We start from the raw sequence: 20,755 nt of genomic DNA, 5'->3' as shown, positions 1-20,755 counted from the left end.
GTAACAACAAATCCCATCAGTACATACAACTACAATGCACCAATAAAAAATGTGGGGAAAAAAAAGAAATTAAGGATTTGAAGAGTTATAAGGAAGATTCCCACTGATGTCCGTAATATCCATTTTTAAAAGAAAGGACAAAGGAAAAGGAAGAAATGAAATAGTGTTAATCCTTAATACTGAGCCAAAATCTGGGGCTATCAAACATAGATAATTCATAGTTAATTCAGAATCAATTTAAACAAATTCATGAACTACATCCTAAACTTGCTTTTGTTATATGATTACTACATTACAACTTGTTAACTACCATACCAACTTCCTTTCCATTTTCTATTTCCAGAGATGATAATACCAGCCTCCAGTTTCTCTCTCTCTCTCTCTCTTTTTAGTTGTTGATGGACGTTTACTTTATTCATTTATTTATATGTGATACTGAAAATTGAACCCAGTGTGTTACACATACAGGCAAGTGCTCTACCACTGAGCCACAACTCCAGCCCCTAGTCTCCAGGTTCTTAATCCTGAAAACAATAAGAAGATTTTGATTCTTAAGTAAATTCATTACAATTCACCATCTAACATCTTTACTTAGCTTTCTTGGAGCTTCTGTAAGAGAGATCAAAGTAAATACATTAGACTCAATTTCAAATTACTTTGGGCCATTAACTTGATTGCAATTCATTTCTCTAGGTATTATGACACATTCTCTGTGTACTATGTATAGTTTAAAATAAATGCTAAAATCTATTCCTACTGTAAAATGCAGTACAGAACTTATACCAGAAAAAAAATTATGGAGTATGTAATATAAATAAATTAGTAAGAATATACCCTGCTGTTAGGTAGGAGTTCTGGATGCCAAGATGGTAGAGGCAGAGAAATAAAAAGGTTGCTGCTGGAGGACAAGACAGGAAGACAATGTTCCATTACCATGACAACTCCCACCACTGAAGACTTATCATCATGACAACTCCTGCCACAGGTTCAGTATTTTAAAATGACCAATGGGAGTATTTCTCAAGTAACCAGTAGGGGGACTATCTAATCAGATATCACAAGGTAACTAGTGGGGGCAAATGAGGTAAGGCCTTCAATCAGGTCTACATAGGGAAGAGAACTCCTCACAACATATAAGACACTAATTTCCAGACATCGTCTCTCTTATGCTTTGCCCACTCCACTCCATCTTATAGAGTGGTACTTCCACCTTTATCTTCAATAAATCTGTACTTTGCCTGTTACTGGTTTGTGTCTTACTCAATGCTTTTTTCAGGACACCAAGGACCTGGACCCCTCCAAATGGACACCCTGATGATAACACTGAAAGGACACTTGCAGAGTCCAAAGACCATGCCACACACTAGAATCTCACACAAGAGATTTATTGTCAGTAGCATGAGGCAAACTGACAAGGATGTCCCTCTGAGGACAGCAGCAGTGTGTCAACACTCACAGAGCAGCTTTATAGCCTGCCAGAGGAATTTCATAAGCTGCTTAGCAGTTGTATCATAAACTGGGGTGGGGCTGATCCATTAGCAAGCACATGTTTTTATGGGAAGTTAAGCAGCTTTGCCTCAGAATCCAAACTTTGGATCCTCTAGACAAAATGACTCCTGACCTAAAATGGCGAATCTGATGCCAATATTGATCTGATGCCAACAAACACTGCATCTGTAGTTATGCTGGACATGGAAGTACAAAGAAAAATACCACATTATTCTTGCCTTCCAAGATGGTAAGGAGACAGAAGTTGTAAACAACTAATCTTTAAGCACATCTTATAATATTTTATATGCTGTAGTGCTTGACAAAAACTTTAGACAAGGGCTGGGGTTATAGCTCAGTGGTTGAAGGGAAAGTGCGGAACAAGAGAGACAGGTAAGCAAGAAATGAAAGATGGAGACCAGGCAGAGAGACATACGAGAGTTTATTTGTCAGAGCTGACAAATAAAGGCCACTCTCTATAGGAGAGAGGCATACAGGCTTGGGTTCTGGGACTTTTATGGGGCAGGCTCAGGAATGAGAGCCTGACAGGTCCTAATGCCAGTGGTTAGGGGTTGGGTTGGTATGAGGGAGTGGTGAGCCTTTCTCTGAAATGCCCTTGGGCAGGAAAGCAAAACTTTTTCCTTAAAATGGTGGCTGTCACTTAAGATGGCTATCCAGATGCAAAGCAAGGAACTTTTAGTGGTAGAGTGTGTGCCTAGCATGTGTGAGGCCCTGGGTTGGATCCTCAGAACCACATAAATAAATAACATAAAGGTATTGTGTCCATCTACAACTAAAAAAAAAGAAAAAGAAAAAGAAAACCTTTAGACCAAATAAATTATTTGAGTACTAGATGATTTGAATCAGATGTCTCTCAAAACTGGAGGATGTTCAGAGAACTCCACTCTAACAGTGAGAGCAGTGAGCTTTTATAGACTGAACAGGAAGCCAAGAAAAGAAATGACTTGTGTGGCTACAGTTATGTATTTTCTTATGTGGGTATGATTTCCCAGTTGCATACTAGTTATATAAACAATTGACCAATTGTCTTTCTGTGATTGGCTGTAGTTTTATACAAAATTAATTAGATATAAGGAATGCTTTTAGGTTATGCTTAAGTTGCTTGCACAAGGATCCTGGTTGAAGAAACAGGCTCCTATTCATATTGCTGTTTTTCTTTTCTTGTCTGGTACTGGGGATTGAATCTAGGGGCTCGTTACCGCTGGAATACACCCCTGGCCATTTTTATTTTTATTTTTAAATTTTGAAACAGGGTCTAGTGAAATTGTCTGTACCAGCCTAAAACTTGTGATACTCCTACCTCAGCCTCTCTAGTTGCTGAGATTACAGGTGTGCACCACCATGGCTGGCTAATTTTGTTTTAACAGTAACTAATTTCACTGAGTTCTGGAGGAAGAGCAGACAGGTAGAGCAAGGGAGAATTTACTGAAAAAGTAAAGTTTTAGAGCCTGGTGCAGTGGCACAAGTTTGTAATCCCAACAACTCAGGAGGCTGAGGCAGGAAGCTCACAAATTCCAGGATGGCCTGGACAATTTAACAAGACCCTCTTTGAAAACTTAAAAAAGAAAAAGAACTGGGGTTAGCTGGGCGTAGTGGCCTACCAGAGACGCGGGAGGGAGGCTAAGGCAAGAGGATCCCAGGTTCAAAGCCAGTCTCAGCATCTTATCGAGGCCCTAAGCAACTCAGTGAGACCCTGTTTCTCAATAAAATACAAAATAGGGCTGGCGATGTGGCTCAGTGGTCAAGTGCCCCTGAGTTCAATCCCCAGTACCCTCTGAAAGAAAAGTGAAGAACCTGGAGATGGGCGAGCAAGATATGAAAGACGGAGACCAGACAGAGATACACATGAGGGTTTATTTGTCAGAGCTGACAAAATAAAGGCACATCTCTCCTTAGACAGAGAGAGGCAAAACAGGCTTGGGTTCTGGGATTTTTATGGGGCAGGCTCAGAGATTAGAGCTGGGTGGGTCCTAATGCAGGGTGGGATTGGTATGAGGGAGTGGTGAGCCTTNCACCACCACCCCCAAAAAAACCCAAAACAAAACAAAACAAGGACTGAGGTTATAGCTCAGTGTTGGAGCACCCCTGGGTTCAAACTCCAGTACCACTAAAGAAAAACAACATAAAACTCTGAAAAGGTAATGTTTCAGCTAGGCTGCAAAACAATGGTGTTCATTTTTTTTTTTTTTGCTGGTGTATTCTTGTTACCAAAAGCTCAGTCCTTGTACCCGATATCAATCCAATAATGAGGACACGATTTTGAGAAAAAGAAAAAGAAGTTCTATTTTTTGCTAGCAAAGGAGTAACACAAGGCAGTCTTGTCCCAGAGGCTGTGATTCTGCCCATCAGGGGGAACAGGGAGCTTTTGAAGAGTTGCTTCAAAGTCTACATTTGAGTTCTCTGTTGGAGTGTAACTCACTTGTTAATTTGGGAGACAGTCATTTCTGAGATTTTTCTGGTGCCATCCACAAGTCTGAATTACTTTGTTCCTGTGGTGGGTGTATGCTCAAGGACAGATAATTCTGCTTAGGATGGGGAAGAAAAATTATCCTGTTTCCCTGGAGATTAGGGAATGGGGAAAGATTAGGAAGGAGCAGGGAGGGAGAGGAAGAGAAAGAAAAATGTGCCCAGAGGCTCCAGAGGCTGAGGCAGAAGGATAATGAGTTCAGAGCCAGCCTCAGCAAAAGCAAGGTGCTAAGCGACTCAGTGAGACCCTGTCTCTAATCAAATACAAAATATGTCTGGGGATGGCTTAGTGGTAGAGTGCCCCTGAGTTCAATCCCTGGTACCCCTGCCCCCCCCCAAAAAAAGTCACAGTGGTAGAGAAACAAGGGCTATATTAAAAGCATAAACTTTCCCTCAAAGGACATTGGTTAACTGTAAACCCACTTAGATAATTTAAAGTGACATCTGGCATAATTTCTGTGCAATGCAAATACATATGTTTGAAAATAAACATCTTAAATTACTTCTCAATGAATTTAATGGATCCTAAATACTATATCAACTAATTTACACTTACCATCATTCTTTTAAAAACTACAAGAACAAGAAATTCTTTAGTTCTAGCAAATGTAACATTTTCCTCACTGAATTTTGTATTTCCATTCCACTTTCCCCACAGAATTTTATCCTTGTGTAACATGTATTTATTCTTGAAAGTCTATCAGCATTCACCCTACTATATTAATCTGCAACAAAGCTGTGTAAATAAATTAAAATGTGAAAAGATCTAGACTCACTAAGGATTAAACATTTCATATGAATAAAGCTATTATTAAATTATTAACTCTTTAAATAGACATAGTGACTAATAAATTTCAACTAATAATAATGCAAAATTATTAGAATTTTACAGAAAAAATTATATAGAAAGCAATTTTAAACTAGTTCATGAATCTTTGGATGAATGTTATGTTTTGTTAGAATGAGACAGATTTTACATCCCCCTTTTTCAGTTTTATGGATGTGTTAAGAAAACTGGTTTACACAAATGAGCAAGAGATAAGAAATTCAGAATAAAGGGAGAGATACTGAATATCAAAGGAAATGCCCAGGAACCACATCTGAAATGCAGAAAGCATCCATAAACAATTGTAACTCCTGATCCTTAATCCCTTAGCCTTCACCTTTGATCTCATGTCCTTGTAACATGAGGGCAACGTGTAAGGGCACGGAAAACTAGCCCCAAATTGTGTAGCTCCACCCTGGCTCCACTTCTAATCCAGCCCCTAGCACCAACTCTGTAAGACAGCTCCAACCAATTAGTTGCTATTTTCTCCCTCTGGAGATAGCCCACATTCTTCCTTGAATGCATATTCCTTGCTCTACCCCAAAGGTGTCTCTTGAGATTGACCCCATTTTCCCTTTAATATGTATTTACTTTCCTAAGTAAACCTCTGTCTATGCCTCTGACTGACGTGTGCTGAAATTCTTTTCTGTCTCACACGAACCTTGCTGGTCCTGAATCAAGATCCCCACCTCCCTGGAAACTCCTTGGATCCTTCTTTGGAGACTTGTCTTCCCCCATGACAAGTAGATGAAAATGAAAATCTTGTTCAATGCTGACTTTTAAATATTTTGAATGCTTTCAGGATTACATGCTGAAAAATCTACGAAAATGTGTATTAGTTTCTTAGGGCTGCTGTAACAAAGTATTTCTAAGATGGCTTAAAACAGCAGCAGTTATTGTCTCACAGTTATGGAGGCTAGATGTCTGAAACCAAGGTGTAGACTGTGCTGAGTTCTCACTGTCTGCTCCAGGCATGGATCCTTTCTTTTTTCTTCCAGCTTTTATGGTTTGCTGGAATCCTTGGTGTTCCTTGGCTGGTAGATCTATCATTCCAATCACTTGGTCATCTTCTTCCTTTGTTTCTCAGGTGTCTTCTCTGTGTGTGTCTATTTATGTGTCCAAATTTCTCCTTTTTATAAATACCAGTCATATTGGATTAAGCCCACCCTCGTGAACTTATTTATTTTTTTTATTTCAGTACTGGGATTTGAATCCAGGAGGGTTCTATCTCTGAGCAGCATCCCCAGCCTTTAAAAAAACTTTTCTTTAAAAGAATATTTGAGATGCGGGTCTTGCTAAGTTGCTGATGCTGGCCTTGAATTTGTAATTCTTCTGCCTAAGCCTACAGAGTCACTGGGATTACATGTATGGGCTAATGTACCTCTCTCTTGATCTCTTTTTAAACTTGATTATCTCTGTAAAACCCCTATTTCCAAATAAGGTCACAGTCTAAAGTAGTGAGAATTAGGATTTCAACATGTGTGTGTGTTGGGTGGCACAATTAAACCTATAATACAGGGCTGGGGTTGTGGCCCAGAGGAAGAGCGCTTGCCTACCATGTATGAGGCATTGGGTTGGATCCTCAGCACCAGATAAAAAAAAAATAAAGATATTGTGTCTACCTGTAACTAAAAAATATTTTTAAAAACCCTAAATATAATGTGTGTGTGTGTTTAATAATGGGCCCAAAACTTATAGTCTGAAATTATTTAAAGGATCAGTTGGCATTCCAGTTAGATCTTCATTCAATTTTGTTGAAAATAATCAAAACCCTCCCATCATTCAAAAGAATTTGTTACGGGGTTGGGGATGTGGCTCAAGTGGTAGCGTGCTTGCCTAGCATGCGTGAGGCACTGGGTTCGATTCTCAGCACCACATAAAAATAAAATAAAGATATTGTGTCCACCTAAAACTAAAAAAATAAATATTAAAAAAAAAAAAGAATTTGTTACCAGTCATCAGAGTCAAATTTATACCAGTGTTTCAAAATGTCCTCTAAATGGACATCCTGAAAGTTTGTTCATCAGGAGATACTTTGCCTTAGAGAAAAATCTGGGGGAAAAAAAATCCTGTTTTAAAATGAAAGAATAAAAAAAAATGGAAGAAGGCTAGTTGTTAAAGGGATAGCTTTACTTTAGAGTTTTAGGCAGGTCAATTTTATTTATCTATTTATTCATTTAATTTTAAGCTTTTTTTTTGTGGCACTGGGGATTGAACTCAGAAGTGCTTTAGTATTTTTAGTTTTGAGACAGGGCCTTGTTAAGTTGTGTAGTCTGGCCTTGAACTTGGGATCTTCTTGCCTCAGCCTCCTGAGTTGTTGGGACTGATTACAGGTGTGTACCACCATACCCAGCTCAGTTTCAGTAAAGAATACAAAAATAATTGAGCATCTGGAAACTGATTATTCCAAAATCGCTCTTGTCCTACCCTTTGGAAAATGTTTGTGAACTCTTGGGGTATATATGTAACTGAGAGTGAATTTTTCTGCCTTAAAGAAGAAGTAGTTCACTAGATTGAATAAAAGGAAAGCTTTTAGTAGTTCGAGGAAATAACACTAAGACAAGTTCTGTTGAAAGTGCACAGAGAGGTTAGGGTACATTGAATCATCTGATGTTCTGTTTCAGGGGAACTAGAGGAGAGATGGGGAGAGATAAGATGGTTTGGTGGACCAAATTGTGGAATTTAGGGGGTCATAAAAAATTTGGGGATTGATCCTTTAAGCATATGGAGGTCATCAGACAGCCATGAAGACTCAGGTCTTTCTTAGTTACTTTTTTTTTTTTGATATTCATATCTAGGACTTTAAATATTTAAAAGAAACAAGAACAATTACCACAGACATAGGTATTTATGAATCACAGTGTTGCCCCTTGCTCACGATACAATCATTTAAAAATGCATTTTGGGGTACTTTGATTTTAGAAAGTAATGGTTAATATATAAATGGCCTCTGTTGGGACACAAAAAGTCATAGATCTAAGTATAGCACCTTGGATGCTGAGACTCTAAACTAAAGGACACTGGAAGCTTCTCAGAAGCAGTCTTTCTTTGACCTTCCTCCCTCTTGTCTCTTACCCCTCTTTCTCCACTAGTGTAAGCCATAGAAACTAGAATTCTCTTCTTCAAGGTGGTTCATAGAAACTAGAACTTGTTCCTTTCAATGCAAGCCATAAAACCTAGCAATGTTACTCTAATCTTCCCTTGACTTTTGTATACGAGGTGCTCATAAAGAAATTTTCTGACATACTTTGTCTGAAAGTAGGTCATAAGACCTTTATTCCAGAAGAGGTCCTGCCCATACCTAGGAGGAAGGTATGTTACACAGAGATGTCAAGAAGTATCTGAGTAGCCAGGACCGGCTAGGTTCCCTGCTTCATTCTATTACCATTATATTATACCTTTTTGTCTAATTACATTTCTACAGAGCTGTCCATTCTTTGTTGAATTTAAACATAAAAATAAACAGTTTCTCTTGGGTCTTTGTGTCACCCGAGGAGGTCCCAAAAGGGGGAACTCAACTCAGGATGAAGGAGTCCTTGACAAATTTTGCAGAAATGGATTTAAGGATGTGTCTGTTAGAAGCATGGAGATTTATTCAGGAAAGCAGAAATACATTCAAGGGAGAATGTGGGCCATCTGGAGAGTGAGAGACATAACCCCTAGGTCTGGGATATTAATATTTATAGGGAGATAGTAGTTAGGGGCTATTCTAGAAGTGAACTCAGGGAAGAGTTTAACAATTTTGTACCAGTTTTTCCAATGCTTGTGTACTTCCCTCACAACATGCTATTTTTTTGTGGGCAAAGATGTAGGTCAAGGATGTGGGCTGGGTTGTTCATTTTGTATTTCAATGATTGATGGGTGATTCTCTTTTGTGTCTCAGTATATCTTTTCTTTCTATATCCCTGAATTCCTATCTTCTTTGAGTTTTAGTTTCTGAAGACTCTCATATATAAAACTTCCACTAAATAAATTCATTATGCTTTGCTTTCTCTAACCTAATTTTTTGTTAATAGGAGTGTCAATCATGATCCTTATAATGGGTGAGCAAAAGTATTGCACCTTTCCAGTCCTATACCTCCTACTTTTAGAATTAGATATTAAGGATAAGATAATGAAGTAACTGATGGTGATTGTAATCAATAAGTAGCTGTTTAACCAAATTATAGTTCAATTGGGCCAGGTATGGTGTCACATGTCTGTAATCCCAGGTACTTGGAAGGTGCAGGCAAAAAGATTGCAAGTTTGAGGTCAGCACACAATAGTTTAGTGAGTCCCTGCCTCAAAATCAAACAAACAAACAAACAAAAAAAAAAAAAAAAAAAAGGGCTGGAGATATAGCTCGGTGGTAGAGCGTCTCTGAGTTCAATCCCAGTACCCTAAAACAACAACAACAAAAAAAAAACCCCAAAAATATGTATAGTACAATTAAATATTAAAAAGACTGGAGTATATCTAGGCATGTTGATGTGAACTCAGCTTTCAGATATATTGTTGAATGGAAAAGGTCAAAAGTTGCAGGAAAATAATACATACTTTACATAAAAGAATGTTTCTGGAAAGACTTAGAAGGAACTGGCAATAGTGGTGGCTTCTGGAGAAGTGGACTAGAAAACTAAAGGATTGAGGAGATTTACTTTCCACTGGGAATTTCTTAATTTTCTTTTTTCTTCAAGGAAATCACCTCTCCTTCTTCTTCTTCCACGTCCATATTTTGAAAAAATAAAAATGAAAACAAGTAAAACAAGATCAAATCAAGGAGAAACTCACCTTCAAAGAGCTAACTATGATGTTAAAACAATGTAATTAAATTTAAAATATAACATTGACAAATTTAAAGTTACACACAATCAACAGTTATTTGTAGTAAGAATGCTTAGCTGTTTTCTGAGTTTGTTGGAAAAGCAGTAAAAATAAGTAAAAAGTTCAGTAATATTTACTTATAATTTAGGCTATTATTTCTTTTAAAATCTGATCAATTCAAAGTGTATTAATTTATTGTTCTATATGTGATGACTTCTATCAGTCACCCTTTTTGGAGATTACCTTCTATCTTTAGTGAAGTTTCTCATCTTTTCTTGCTAACAATTTAATATCAGAAAGTTTTCTGTGTCTAAATTTTAAACTAGCTTCTACATTTTAGAAATGCCTTTCGGTGGACTGTTCTGTACCCCAAGTTCTTCCATCATTAAACCCAAACTCTCTTTTTCTTTCACTTTCATTGCCACCACTGAATAGGAGGTTATCAACATCAGTTCTCTCTCAACAGCTTTCCAAAGTCTACTCTTGCTACCCAGCAACCATTCCCAACAAAATGGCCAGGGTTATCCACTTAAAATTTATATTTTGGGTTAATTATATTATATTATATCACTGATTCACTTAAAACCTTGTTAACCAGCAACTCTTCCCAATAAAATGCCCAGGGGTTATCTGCTTAAAATTTATATTACATTGTATAACTTTTTTCATTTATAACCTGTATAACTTTTCCATATACAACAGTAAAATTCTGATTCCTTAGCATGGCTCACAAGGCCCTCCAGGAACCACTTTTGCATAACACTTCCTGCCCCCGCTTGGTATGACTCTTTCCTTTGGTCCAGCCCTCCCTATCTTTCTCAGATTCCTAGGAAAAGGATATTTCTTGATTTTTGTGCTGTCCAGATATTCCTGTGGTTCTTCGAGTGGCTGCTGCTTCAGCAAATTTCAGCTTAAATGTTGCTTCCTTAGAAAGGTCTTCCATGATTATCAGCATAGGTCTCCATTGTTATTCTCAGTATTTTTCCACAAAATTATTTTCTATCACATCACATAGTAAATAATATTTTCATCTCTCTGCCTGTTATGAGCATGCTGCCTATGCTCAGTGCCACTTTTCCATGAGTAGATCCTTAGATTTGGTTTCTTATCAATGTTTTAAAAGTAGAATGAGGTCAAAATGCAATTCTTTGTGTAGTTATATATTACTTGACATTATATGTATTTCTTCTTAAAATCCTTTTACCTGTCCAACAACAATAAAATGAAGATGACTACTGTATTCTCTGTGCCAGTTTCATTTTTCTATTAATATTACAAGTTTTTACAGAATCTTTTCTTCACTCTGTGCCATATGTATTTGTGTTGCATTACCATAATAAAATACTTGACTCAGACTAACTTTATAAATTAAAAATATTTATTTATAATAAATAAAATAAAAGATATTTATTTATAATAAATAGTTCTAGAGGCTGAAAGCCCAATATGGTGTAGGTTGTGGCAAGGGTTCCATGGTGAGGGTGGAGTCCATATAGGAGGGGATCATACCTTAAAGCAGGAAGCCAGAGGGAGATTGGGGTTCCCAAATCCCTTCAAGGCATACCCTCAATTGGCCTAAGAATGTCTTACCAGGCTGTACCTCTAGAAGGTACCATATCCTTTCCTGATAAGTTGTCCTGGGGATCAAACTCCTACACATGTACCTTGAGGGACAAGTGACATCCAAACCATATCACTATCTAATAAGGAAAATATGCAATATGTACTACTTTGGGAGTGATAAATTTTTTAACATTCTGTCAGTGGAAAAATATTGCTCCACCAAAATGTTTATATTGAAAGCAACAGTGAGATACGATTATCAGCATAGGTACATGTAAATTGTGGGAATCCAAAACACTAAAAATCCCAAATGCTGACAAAGATGTGAAACAATAGAAACTCTCATTCATTACTGGTGGGAATATAAAATTCCACTTTGGAAGACATTTTAGTAATTTCTTATAAAATTAAACACGCTCTTATATAACCCAACTTATTTTGCTCCTTGGTATTCACCCAGAGGAATTAAAAACATGTCCACACAAAAGACTTAAGCATGTATATAGCAGCTTTAAACATAATTGCCCAAAACTTGGGAGATATCCGTTAAAAGGTAAATGAATAAATAAACTGTGGTATATCCAGAGAGTGGAATGTTATTCAGTTCTAAGAAGAAATAAGGTATCAAGCCATGAAAAGACATGGAAGACACTTAAATACATACTGCTAAGTGAAAAAAAGCCAGTCTATAAACCTACATATATAGGATTCTAATTACACGACATTCTGGAAAAGGCAAAATCATGGAGGCAGTAAAAAGATCAGCGGTTGTTAGGGATAATGGGATAGGGAGGGAGAACACAAGCATGTAATACCAAGATATAACACCAAGAGTAAACCCTAAGGTAAACTGTAGACTTAGAGTTATAATGATGTCAATATAAGTTCATCAATTGTAACAAATGTGCCACTCTGGTGGGAGAGGTAGATAATGGGGGAGGCTATATACATGTAGGGGCAGAGTACATGGGGAAAGTTTCTGCATTTTCCACTTGATCTTGTGAACCTAAAATTTTTCTAAAAATGCAGCAATGGGCATCCTCTGATGCAAGAATTGTTGGCCATGGTTTTTGTTTGCAGTTTTCAAATTTGTATCTTATTTTTTTGTTTTTTCCTTTCCTTTTCTATTATTATTATTATTATTATTATTATTATTATTATTATTATTATATTATTTTGGTACCAGAGATTAAACTCAGGGGGCCTAACCACTGAGCTACATCCTTAACCCTTTTTATTTTTTATTATGAGAAAGGGTCTCACTAAGTTACTTAGAGTCTTGCTAAGTTGCTGAGGCTGGCTTTGAATTTGTGATCCTCTTGCCTCAGTCTTCTGAGTTGCTGGGGTTATAGGCATGCACCACCACATCCAGTGGTTTTTCTTTTTAAAACTAAAAATCATTTTAAAATCACCGAGGGAGTAGGAAAAATATTTTACTTTATTTATTTATTTACTTAGTTTTTGATACTAGGGATTTAACCTGGGGCACTTTACCACTGAACTACATCCTTAGCTCTTTTTTATATTTTGAGACAGGGTCTCACTAAGTTGCTTAGGGCCTCACTAAATTGCTGAGGCTGGCCTCTGTATAAGTTGATTTATCTCAGGTATTTACTTTGTCACTGCAACAGAAAGTTGACTAACACAGTAGGCAAAAATTATCCTTAAAATAACTATTTCCAACTTATTATTTTATAAGATAGTAAATTTTTATTTCTGGAAAGGATCTCTGAAATAGCCTAATATATCTTCTCTCTTAAAATTTGCTTTACTCCTTCAGTGAGTCCATCTAAAGCTTAGATGGTACTTGGGCAGGCTCTGCTGCCTAAGAGAGAAAATGAGAAACATAAAAGCACAGGCAACAAAAGTAAAAATAAATAAATGGCATTACATTAAACTAAAAATATGTACAATGGAGACAATCAACAGAGTGATGAGACAACCTAGAGAATGAGAGAAAACATTTACAAATTGCATATCTGATATGGGGTTAATATTAAAGATATATAAGGAATTCAAACAATTCAATATCAAGAAAACAAATAATCCTATTAAAAATGGCCATAGGAGTTGAATAGATATTTCTCCAAAATAAATAAACAAATGTCCAACAGCATGTGAAAAGATGCTCAATATCGCAACTCATCAAGGAAATTCACATTAGAACTACGCTGAGAGACACCTCACTACACCTGTTAGAATGGCTGTTACTAAAAAGTCAAAACAAGTGCTGGCAAGTATGCAAAGAAAACATGCATACTCTTGTTGGGAATGTAAATTAGTACAGCCATTAGGGAAACAGTATGAAAGTTCCTCAAAAAACTAAAAATAGAACTGCCATATGATCCAGCAATTCCACTGCTGGGTATGGATCCAAAAGAAATGAAATCAGTATGTTGAAGAGATACCTGCACTCATAGGTTCAGAATTATAGCATTATTCACAATAGCTAAAATATTAAATCAACCTGTGTCCATCAATAAAGAAAATGGGAAATACTATTTAGTCTTATTTGTAAATATAGAATATTGACATTAAAAAAAATTTCAGTTGTAGATGACATGATACCTTTATTTTATTTATTTGTTTTTATGTAGTGCTGAAGATCAAACCCAGTGCCTCACACATGCTAGGCAAGCCCTTTACCACTGAGCTGTAACCCCAGCACCTATTCAGTCTTTAAAAAGAAGGATATCTGTCATTTATGACAACTTGAATGAATTATGTTAAGTGAAATAAGGCAGGCATAGAAAGATAAATGCTGTAAGATCCCACTTACACATGGAATCTAAAAAAGTTGAAGCTCGGTGTGGTGGTCCATGCCTGTAATCCCAGGGGTTGGGGAAGCTGAGGCAGGAGGACTGCAAGTTCAAAGCAGCAACTTAGCAAGCCGTGTCTCAAAAAAAAAAAAAAACGCTGGGAATGTGGCTCAGTGGATAAACATCCCTGGGTTCAATCCTCGGCATAAAAAATAAAGAATAAAAATAAACAAGTTGAACACATTGAAGTGAGTGGTTACCAAGCGATGAGGTGATGTTTGAGTAGTGGGGAGAGTTGGTCAAAGAATTAAAAATCTCAGTTACATTGCAGGAATAAAATTGAAGAGATGCGTATTACAACATGGTGGCTATGGTTTATTACTATATATTGAATTCTTGAAAATCACTAAGAAAACCAGGCATGGTGGTTCTTTTAGTGACTCAGGAAGATGAGGCAGGAAGATCACAAGTTCCAGGCCAGCCTCTGCAATTTAGCAAGGCCCTAAATAATTAACGAGACCCTGTCTCAAAATAAAAAATAAAAAGGGTTGCAAATCTGACTGAGCTGTAAAGCACCCCTGGTATCTCTCATTACCCCCCACCAAAACAAAGAAAAAAAGAAAAAAGAAAATCACTAAGAGTGGATTTTAAGTATTCTCATCACAAAATAAAAAAATATGTGAGATTTTAATATGTCATTTGGCTTGGTTTAGCCATCTTGAGTGTATTCATATTTCAAAACACATGTTGTGCATGATAAATATATACAATTATTTCGCCAATAAATTTAGTTTTAAAAAATTAGCCTTCATAGGCGTGTAAGTAGGAGCGAAGAATAATATTTGTTAAGATTATAGTGGTGGGCTGCTCATGGTGGCGCATGCCCGTAATTCCAGTGACTCTGGAGGCTGAGGCAGGAGGATCTCAAGTTCAAAGCCAGCCTCGCAACTTAGTGAGGCACTTAGCAACTCAGTGAGACCCTGTCTTTAAATGAAATACAAAATAGGGCTGGGGATGTGGCTCAGTAGTTGAGTGCCCCTGGGTTCAATCCTTCGTACTGGGGATTGAATCCAGGAGAGCTAGGGGAGCTTTAGCACTGAGCTACGTCCTTTTTATTTTTTATGTTTTCGGCAGACACAACATCTTTGTTTGTATGTGGTGCTGAGGATCGAACCTGGGCCGCACGCATGCCAGGAGAGCGCGCTAAGGCTTGAGCCACAACCCCAGCCCCTATACTCCAGAAGCATTGCTAATCAGTTTCTTAGTCTGTCTTCTGTTGTTATTAACAGAATATAGGAGACTTGGTATTTATAAAGGAAGCCTCTTTTGACTCGAAGTTCAGAAAGCTGGGATATCCAAGATTGGGTGTTTGCATCTGCTTGGCTTCTGTTGAGAGCCTCCTGCTGCTTTAACCCAAAGCAGAAGGCAGAAGGTCAAGTAGGTGTTCATGCAAAAGAAAAAATATGAGAAGGCAATCTTGCTTTATAACGATCTTCTGGGAACTAATCTAGTCCCGTGAGAGTAAGAACTACATGAGAAAGGTATTAATCCTTTCATGAGAGTTCTCTTCCCATGACCCAAACACCTCCCACTAGGCCTTACCTCCCACAGCCACACTGAGGAAGTAAGTTTCCAACACATGAATTTTTGGGGTTTACACTCAAACCATGGCAGTTGCATTACAGTTTCATGAAGTATAAAGCATGGTGTTAGACAGGAATATTTAGGAAGAACTGCAACTTAAATTTCTTATTTTTTACTTATTATTGGTTCTTTTTAGTTATACATAACATTAGGATTCATTTTGATTATAAAAGCATGGAATACAATTTGCTCTAATTCAGTCCCTAGTGCCCTAGTGCTTCCTTATTCTTTCCCCTTCTCCCCCTCCTTGTAACTTTCCCTTTACTGATCTTCCTGCTATTTACTTAGTGTTTTTATTCTTTAAATTAGTGTCTCGTGGATATACATAGTGGTGAGATTCACTGTGGTGAATCTTAGGAAAATTAGGTCAGATTCATTTCCACTGTCCTTCCTCCCTGTCCCTCAATCCCCTTCCTCTACTCCTCTAATCTTTCTTCTGTTTTGATGGAATCCCACCTCTTTTCTTTTCTTTTTTCTTTTTTGTACCACAATTGAACCCAGGGGTCCTTAACCACTGAGCAACATCCCCAGTCCTTTGTATGTTTTACTTAGAGACAGGGCCTTGCACGTAAAGTTGCTGAGGCTGGCTTTGAATTTCTGATCCTCTTGCCAGTCTCTTGATCTTCTGGGATTACAGGAATGTGCTACCATGCCTGGCTTCTGTTTCTTATTAATAATATCTCTTCTTTTAAAAATTTTGCAACTTATAGTTCATCTAGCTTACCTCAGTTTCCAGTAATATGTTTTCTTTCCTTCTGTTTTAGAACTTAAACTTATCCATGGTTTGCTTTTCTAGTATAGTTTTTCAAACAATGTTTTGTAAGCCATGAAATCAGTTTAGTGGGCTGTAGCTACTATTTATTAAAAGAGAATGGTGTTGATTAGACTTACATAGACTCGAACAGAGACTATGAAAATGCATTAAGGAAGTGAAGCAAATGATTTTGTGAATCTTGTGTTTTAGTTATATAATTATGCAGGTAGGTGGGTTTGTACTGGGTCTCAATGTACAATGTATATCCTTGTAATATATCCTTGTGGTTGTTAAAAAAAGTTCATAAGCCACTGCTTTCGAATATGTTATATAGTTTTGTTTTAAGTTATCTAGATGATATGTTTAAGAGTTAAATGTTAAGAATAAGGAGAAAGCTATCCTAGAGAGGCAGGCGGATGAGGTGACTAAAAGCAAACTCTAGAGCCAAAAATCCTAGGTTCATGATTCCTCTCGTCTTAATCCATTTTGTGTTGCTCTAAAAAACACCTGCGGCTGGGTAAAATAAAATAAAGGGGTTTATTTGGCTGATGATTCTGGTGGCTGTGGGAGTCCAAACAATATTGCACTCCCTGGCTGCAATATAATATGGCAAAGAAAAGTAAAGGGAACCAGCTTCATGAAGAAGGGCTGAAGCACATGGGTAGCCTCATATTGTAACAACCCACTATTAAGAGAGCTAATCCATTCCTAGAGTCTAACATTAATCCATTTATGAAGGTGGAGCCCCATGACTGAATTATTTTCCAGTAGGCACCACCTCTTAAAGGTTCTGTCACCTCAACACCATCACAGTGGGGACCAGGCTTCTAGTACATGAATTTTTGGGGTACAAATCACTTCCAAATTATAGGACCCTCTTAATCATTTTCTTACTATTACCTTGTGCAAGATCCTTTACCTTTATTTCCTTGTTTCCTCAGTTGTCAAAATGGGACAAGTAATATCAACTATTTTATAGAGTTGTTAAGAAGATAATAACAAACAGAATAACTCATGGAATATAGTACTATACATGCAGTTTGCTATATAAATTGCATAATTAACTCATTTATTGGGATTTCACCCATTTTCTCCAATGGTCAAATGAATTATTGACTTTTGATTGCTGTAAACCTAATATCAGTATAAACAAATTAATAAATGTCAAGCATGCTAAAAATAACATTTGTTTAAAATTATTATAAACCTTTGCAAAACACCCTACTCAGGGTTTTATTTTTATATAATAATCAGTCACATTAAGCTTGTTAAGTCTACTTGATCTGTTTATTGAAATCATTATTATTATTTGGATTATGTAGTAGCACAATATTAGTGGTAGAATTATCACTGTGGCCTTCATAAACTATGAAGAATTTTTGTATATTCTACTGAGTCAATTATGAATAATGAAAATGATTTACATTTATTGAGGTCTACCATGTATAATGTGCAAGTTTTATATGTGTAGCTCATTTAATCCCCCTGAAACTCAATGAGAGAGGAATTATCATCATTATTTTACACATAATGAAACTGAGAATTAGAGGTTAACCCATGCATAAAATCACTTACCTATTTGTGGGTAATGCCTGAATTCAGACTTGAGCAATATGTGCTCACAATCAGTGTTATATCACATCTTAATGGTGAGTTCTTGGTTTTCAAAAATGCAATTATACCTTTTCATTTCACTTTCACAGAAGTTGTTTTACCAATGCTGTATTCCCTTATATTGTAACAGAGGAGAAAGGCTAAGAGAAAAAGTAACTTTCTGAAGTCTCAGAGAAAAGGAAACTTTTAATTTTTTGTACAAGGGATTGAATTAAGAGGTGTTTTATCACTGAGATACAGCTCCCATTTTAATTTTTAAAATTTCATACAGGGTCTTTTTCTTTAAGGTTTTGAGTGGCCAAAAATTATTTGAAATACTAGTTTTCTGCTCAGGTATTTTCTTCATCTTTCTTATGTATAATGCTTAGTATGCCTTTGTGATTGGTATAGAATAACTCCATACACACAGAAATATATACACATATTTTTATATTTTTTAGTTACAGCTTAAGAATAAATCAAACAATGCAACTCATTAATTTAAAGTGTAGAGTTCAACAGTTTTCAGCACTCAGAGATGTAAAACAACAATCACTTTAATCAATTGTATAACTGTGTGTGTTTGTGTGTGTGTGTGTGTGTGTGCACGCACGCGCCCGCACTGGGGATTGAACCCCGGGGTTCTCTACCACTGAATCTTTCCATAAAGAAATACCACAGCTCTTAGCTATCATTCCTTTCTTCCCATATCCCCAGCCTTAGGCAAGTACTAATCTTTCTCTGTTACTAGAGAGTTGGCTATTCTAGGCATTTCCAATAAAATGGAATCATACAATATGCTCTTCCGGGTCTGATTTATTTCACTTAGCATAATGTCTTTTAAGGTTTGTCCATGTTGCAGCATTTATCAGAACATCATTCTTTTCTACAGCTGAATAATATTCCACTGAATGGACATACCATATTTGTTTATCCATTCATCAGTTAATGGACATTTGGGTTGTTTCTGCCTTTTAGAAATTATGAATAATACTATTATGAATAGTTGGATGTCTATTTTTGAGTACTTTTACATGAAGTTGAAGATAATTAAATTTTAACAAAAAAATTCTATTTTTTCAACCTGTTCTAAACTCTAAAATTCTCATGATAATGTGCCTGTAAGCTGGTGAAAAGTTTTATGAACAAAAAGGCCTGAATGAATATGAGTGAATAAAAAACATTCCTGTAATTAATGTGGTTTCTAATTAATTACAAAATAGCATTAATGTTAGAGAATTGATGGCAATGAATGGCTTCCTCCAATTGAATAGCATATGACAACTAGGTCTATCATTAAAGCCTATTACATAGCTTAGTTGGAAGTATTCCTAGTTAGTGTTTTAACTATAAACTCAACTAGCTGATTTAGAACATGGTAGTAGGACATGGTAGCAGAAAATCGTGTACATTTTCAGATTACAATGTACTTCACATTTAGTAAGATAGGACATTTCCGTTGTGACAACTGACATTAAGCATGCCAGTGTAAAGTACTGGGTCATATAAAAATCTCACAGGATATATTCTTTTTATTGAAAACTGAGAAATTTTGTAATTATGATCCTGTAAAATGAGTGATAGTTTTTAAAAGCCACTGTGGATATTTTTCAACTAATAAAAAAATGCAGCATATGGCATTTAGCCTCGGATGGAAGGATTAATTCTTACAGATAATGACTGCATCTCAGTTTCTACAGGATTATCCTAATTGTAAATGGTGTCTACTGGAGTTTACAGTTTTTAAGAGTCCTTTATGGATAGCTAACTTCATTAAAAACTTCATGTTCCTCATTATGTAGAGCTTTATATTGTAATATGACATGTCTACTTATTAATAGACAGGGTTGTCACACAATTTTGAAATTGAGAGGTCTAATTCATCCATCCATTTGGTGGGGAAGTATCCAACAACCATCAGTTGTAATCCCAGTAAGAACCGCCAGGGCCAGACGCGAGAGGCATCACTTCCATCTTTACGTGGAGTCTTGGAAATCAACACCATGACGTCCACCGAAGACGTAGGTGTAGACAAGGAACAAAAGATAAGATCCTCGTGCTGGACCACTCTCCCGGGGCACACGGCGCCGTCTGAACCCAGCAGGGCTCCACGGGCCTCAGTGATGATGCGGGTGATAGAGTGGGGCCTCCATCAACCATTGAGGACCAGGAGATGGTGGAGGTGTGGGCGGGCCAACGCCTGGGCTGCCGCGCCGGCGATGGCGACGGCGACGCTGAAAGACGCCCCGGGACAGCTTGGTCCTTCTGGCGGGCAGAAGCCCGGATCCGGGGAGCCCGCAACTCCCTCCATCTTGGCTGATGGAAGTGGGCAGCGGCGTCCGGGTCATCCCCTGGTCGCGCTGCCCACCATGGCCCCGCGGACTCGCACTCTGAAATCGGGAGCCATTCCCTCCGCCGAACCAGAGTCCAGTCGGGGCTGCTCGGGGACAAGTTTCCCAGTCCCACGGGGTTTGGTTCTGAATGAGTCCCAAGTTCCCCCAGCAGTTCCAACAAAATGGAGGACGTCGTCTCCTCCTGCTGCAGCCATGACGGGAGGTGGGGGGACTGTTCCCCACGGGGGCGAGGCGAGGGTGGAGGCTCCTCCACGGCCCTCAGAGGGCCCAGGTACCCAGTTCAGCCGCGTTCCCGACCTCCCCCTCTCCTCGCTCGAGTGCCCCCCGGCCTCTCCCCTCGCGGGTGCCTTCCAGGGACTGGACAGGGTGGACGTTGGGGCATCGAGGCCGCGTCTCTCCTCGGGCGGATTCGTTGGGAGCCGCGGCGACCGCCTGGACGCCCAGGCCCGGGCCCGAGCGAGGGCAGGCAGCCCCACTTCAGTCG

At 37.8% G+C, this 20,755-nt stretch overlaps 1 protein-coding gene across 1 annotated transcript in view; it reads right to left on the bottom strand.

Annotated features, from left to right (window-relative positions):
- Nucleotides 1–19,922, bottom strand: part of LOC125616350 (SOSS complex subunit B1-like) — a 52,286-nt gene extending 32,364 nt beyond the window's left edge. Inside the window, 1 exon segment of the mRNA XM_048801459.1 lies at nt 19,833–19,922. Within this exon segment, the coding sequence (XP_048657416.1) occupies nt 19,833–19,922 (90 nt within the window).
- Between the last annotated feature and the right edge of the window lie 833 nt (nt 19,923–20,755).

The sequence above is a fragment of the Marmota marmota genome, unplaced genomic scaffold, assembly GCF_001458135.2.
Source record: "Marmota marmota marmota unplaced genomic scaffold, marMar, whole genome shotgun sequence".
NCBI classification, from domain to species: Eukaryota; Metazoa; Chordata; class Mammalia; order Rodentia; family Sciuridae; genus Marmota; species Marmota marmota.
This window is presented reverse-complemented; position numbering and strand designations above follow the sequence as displayed.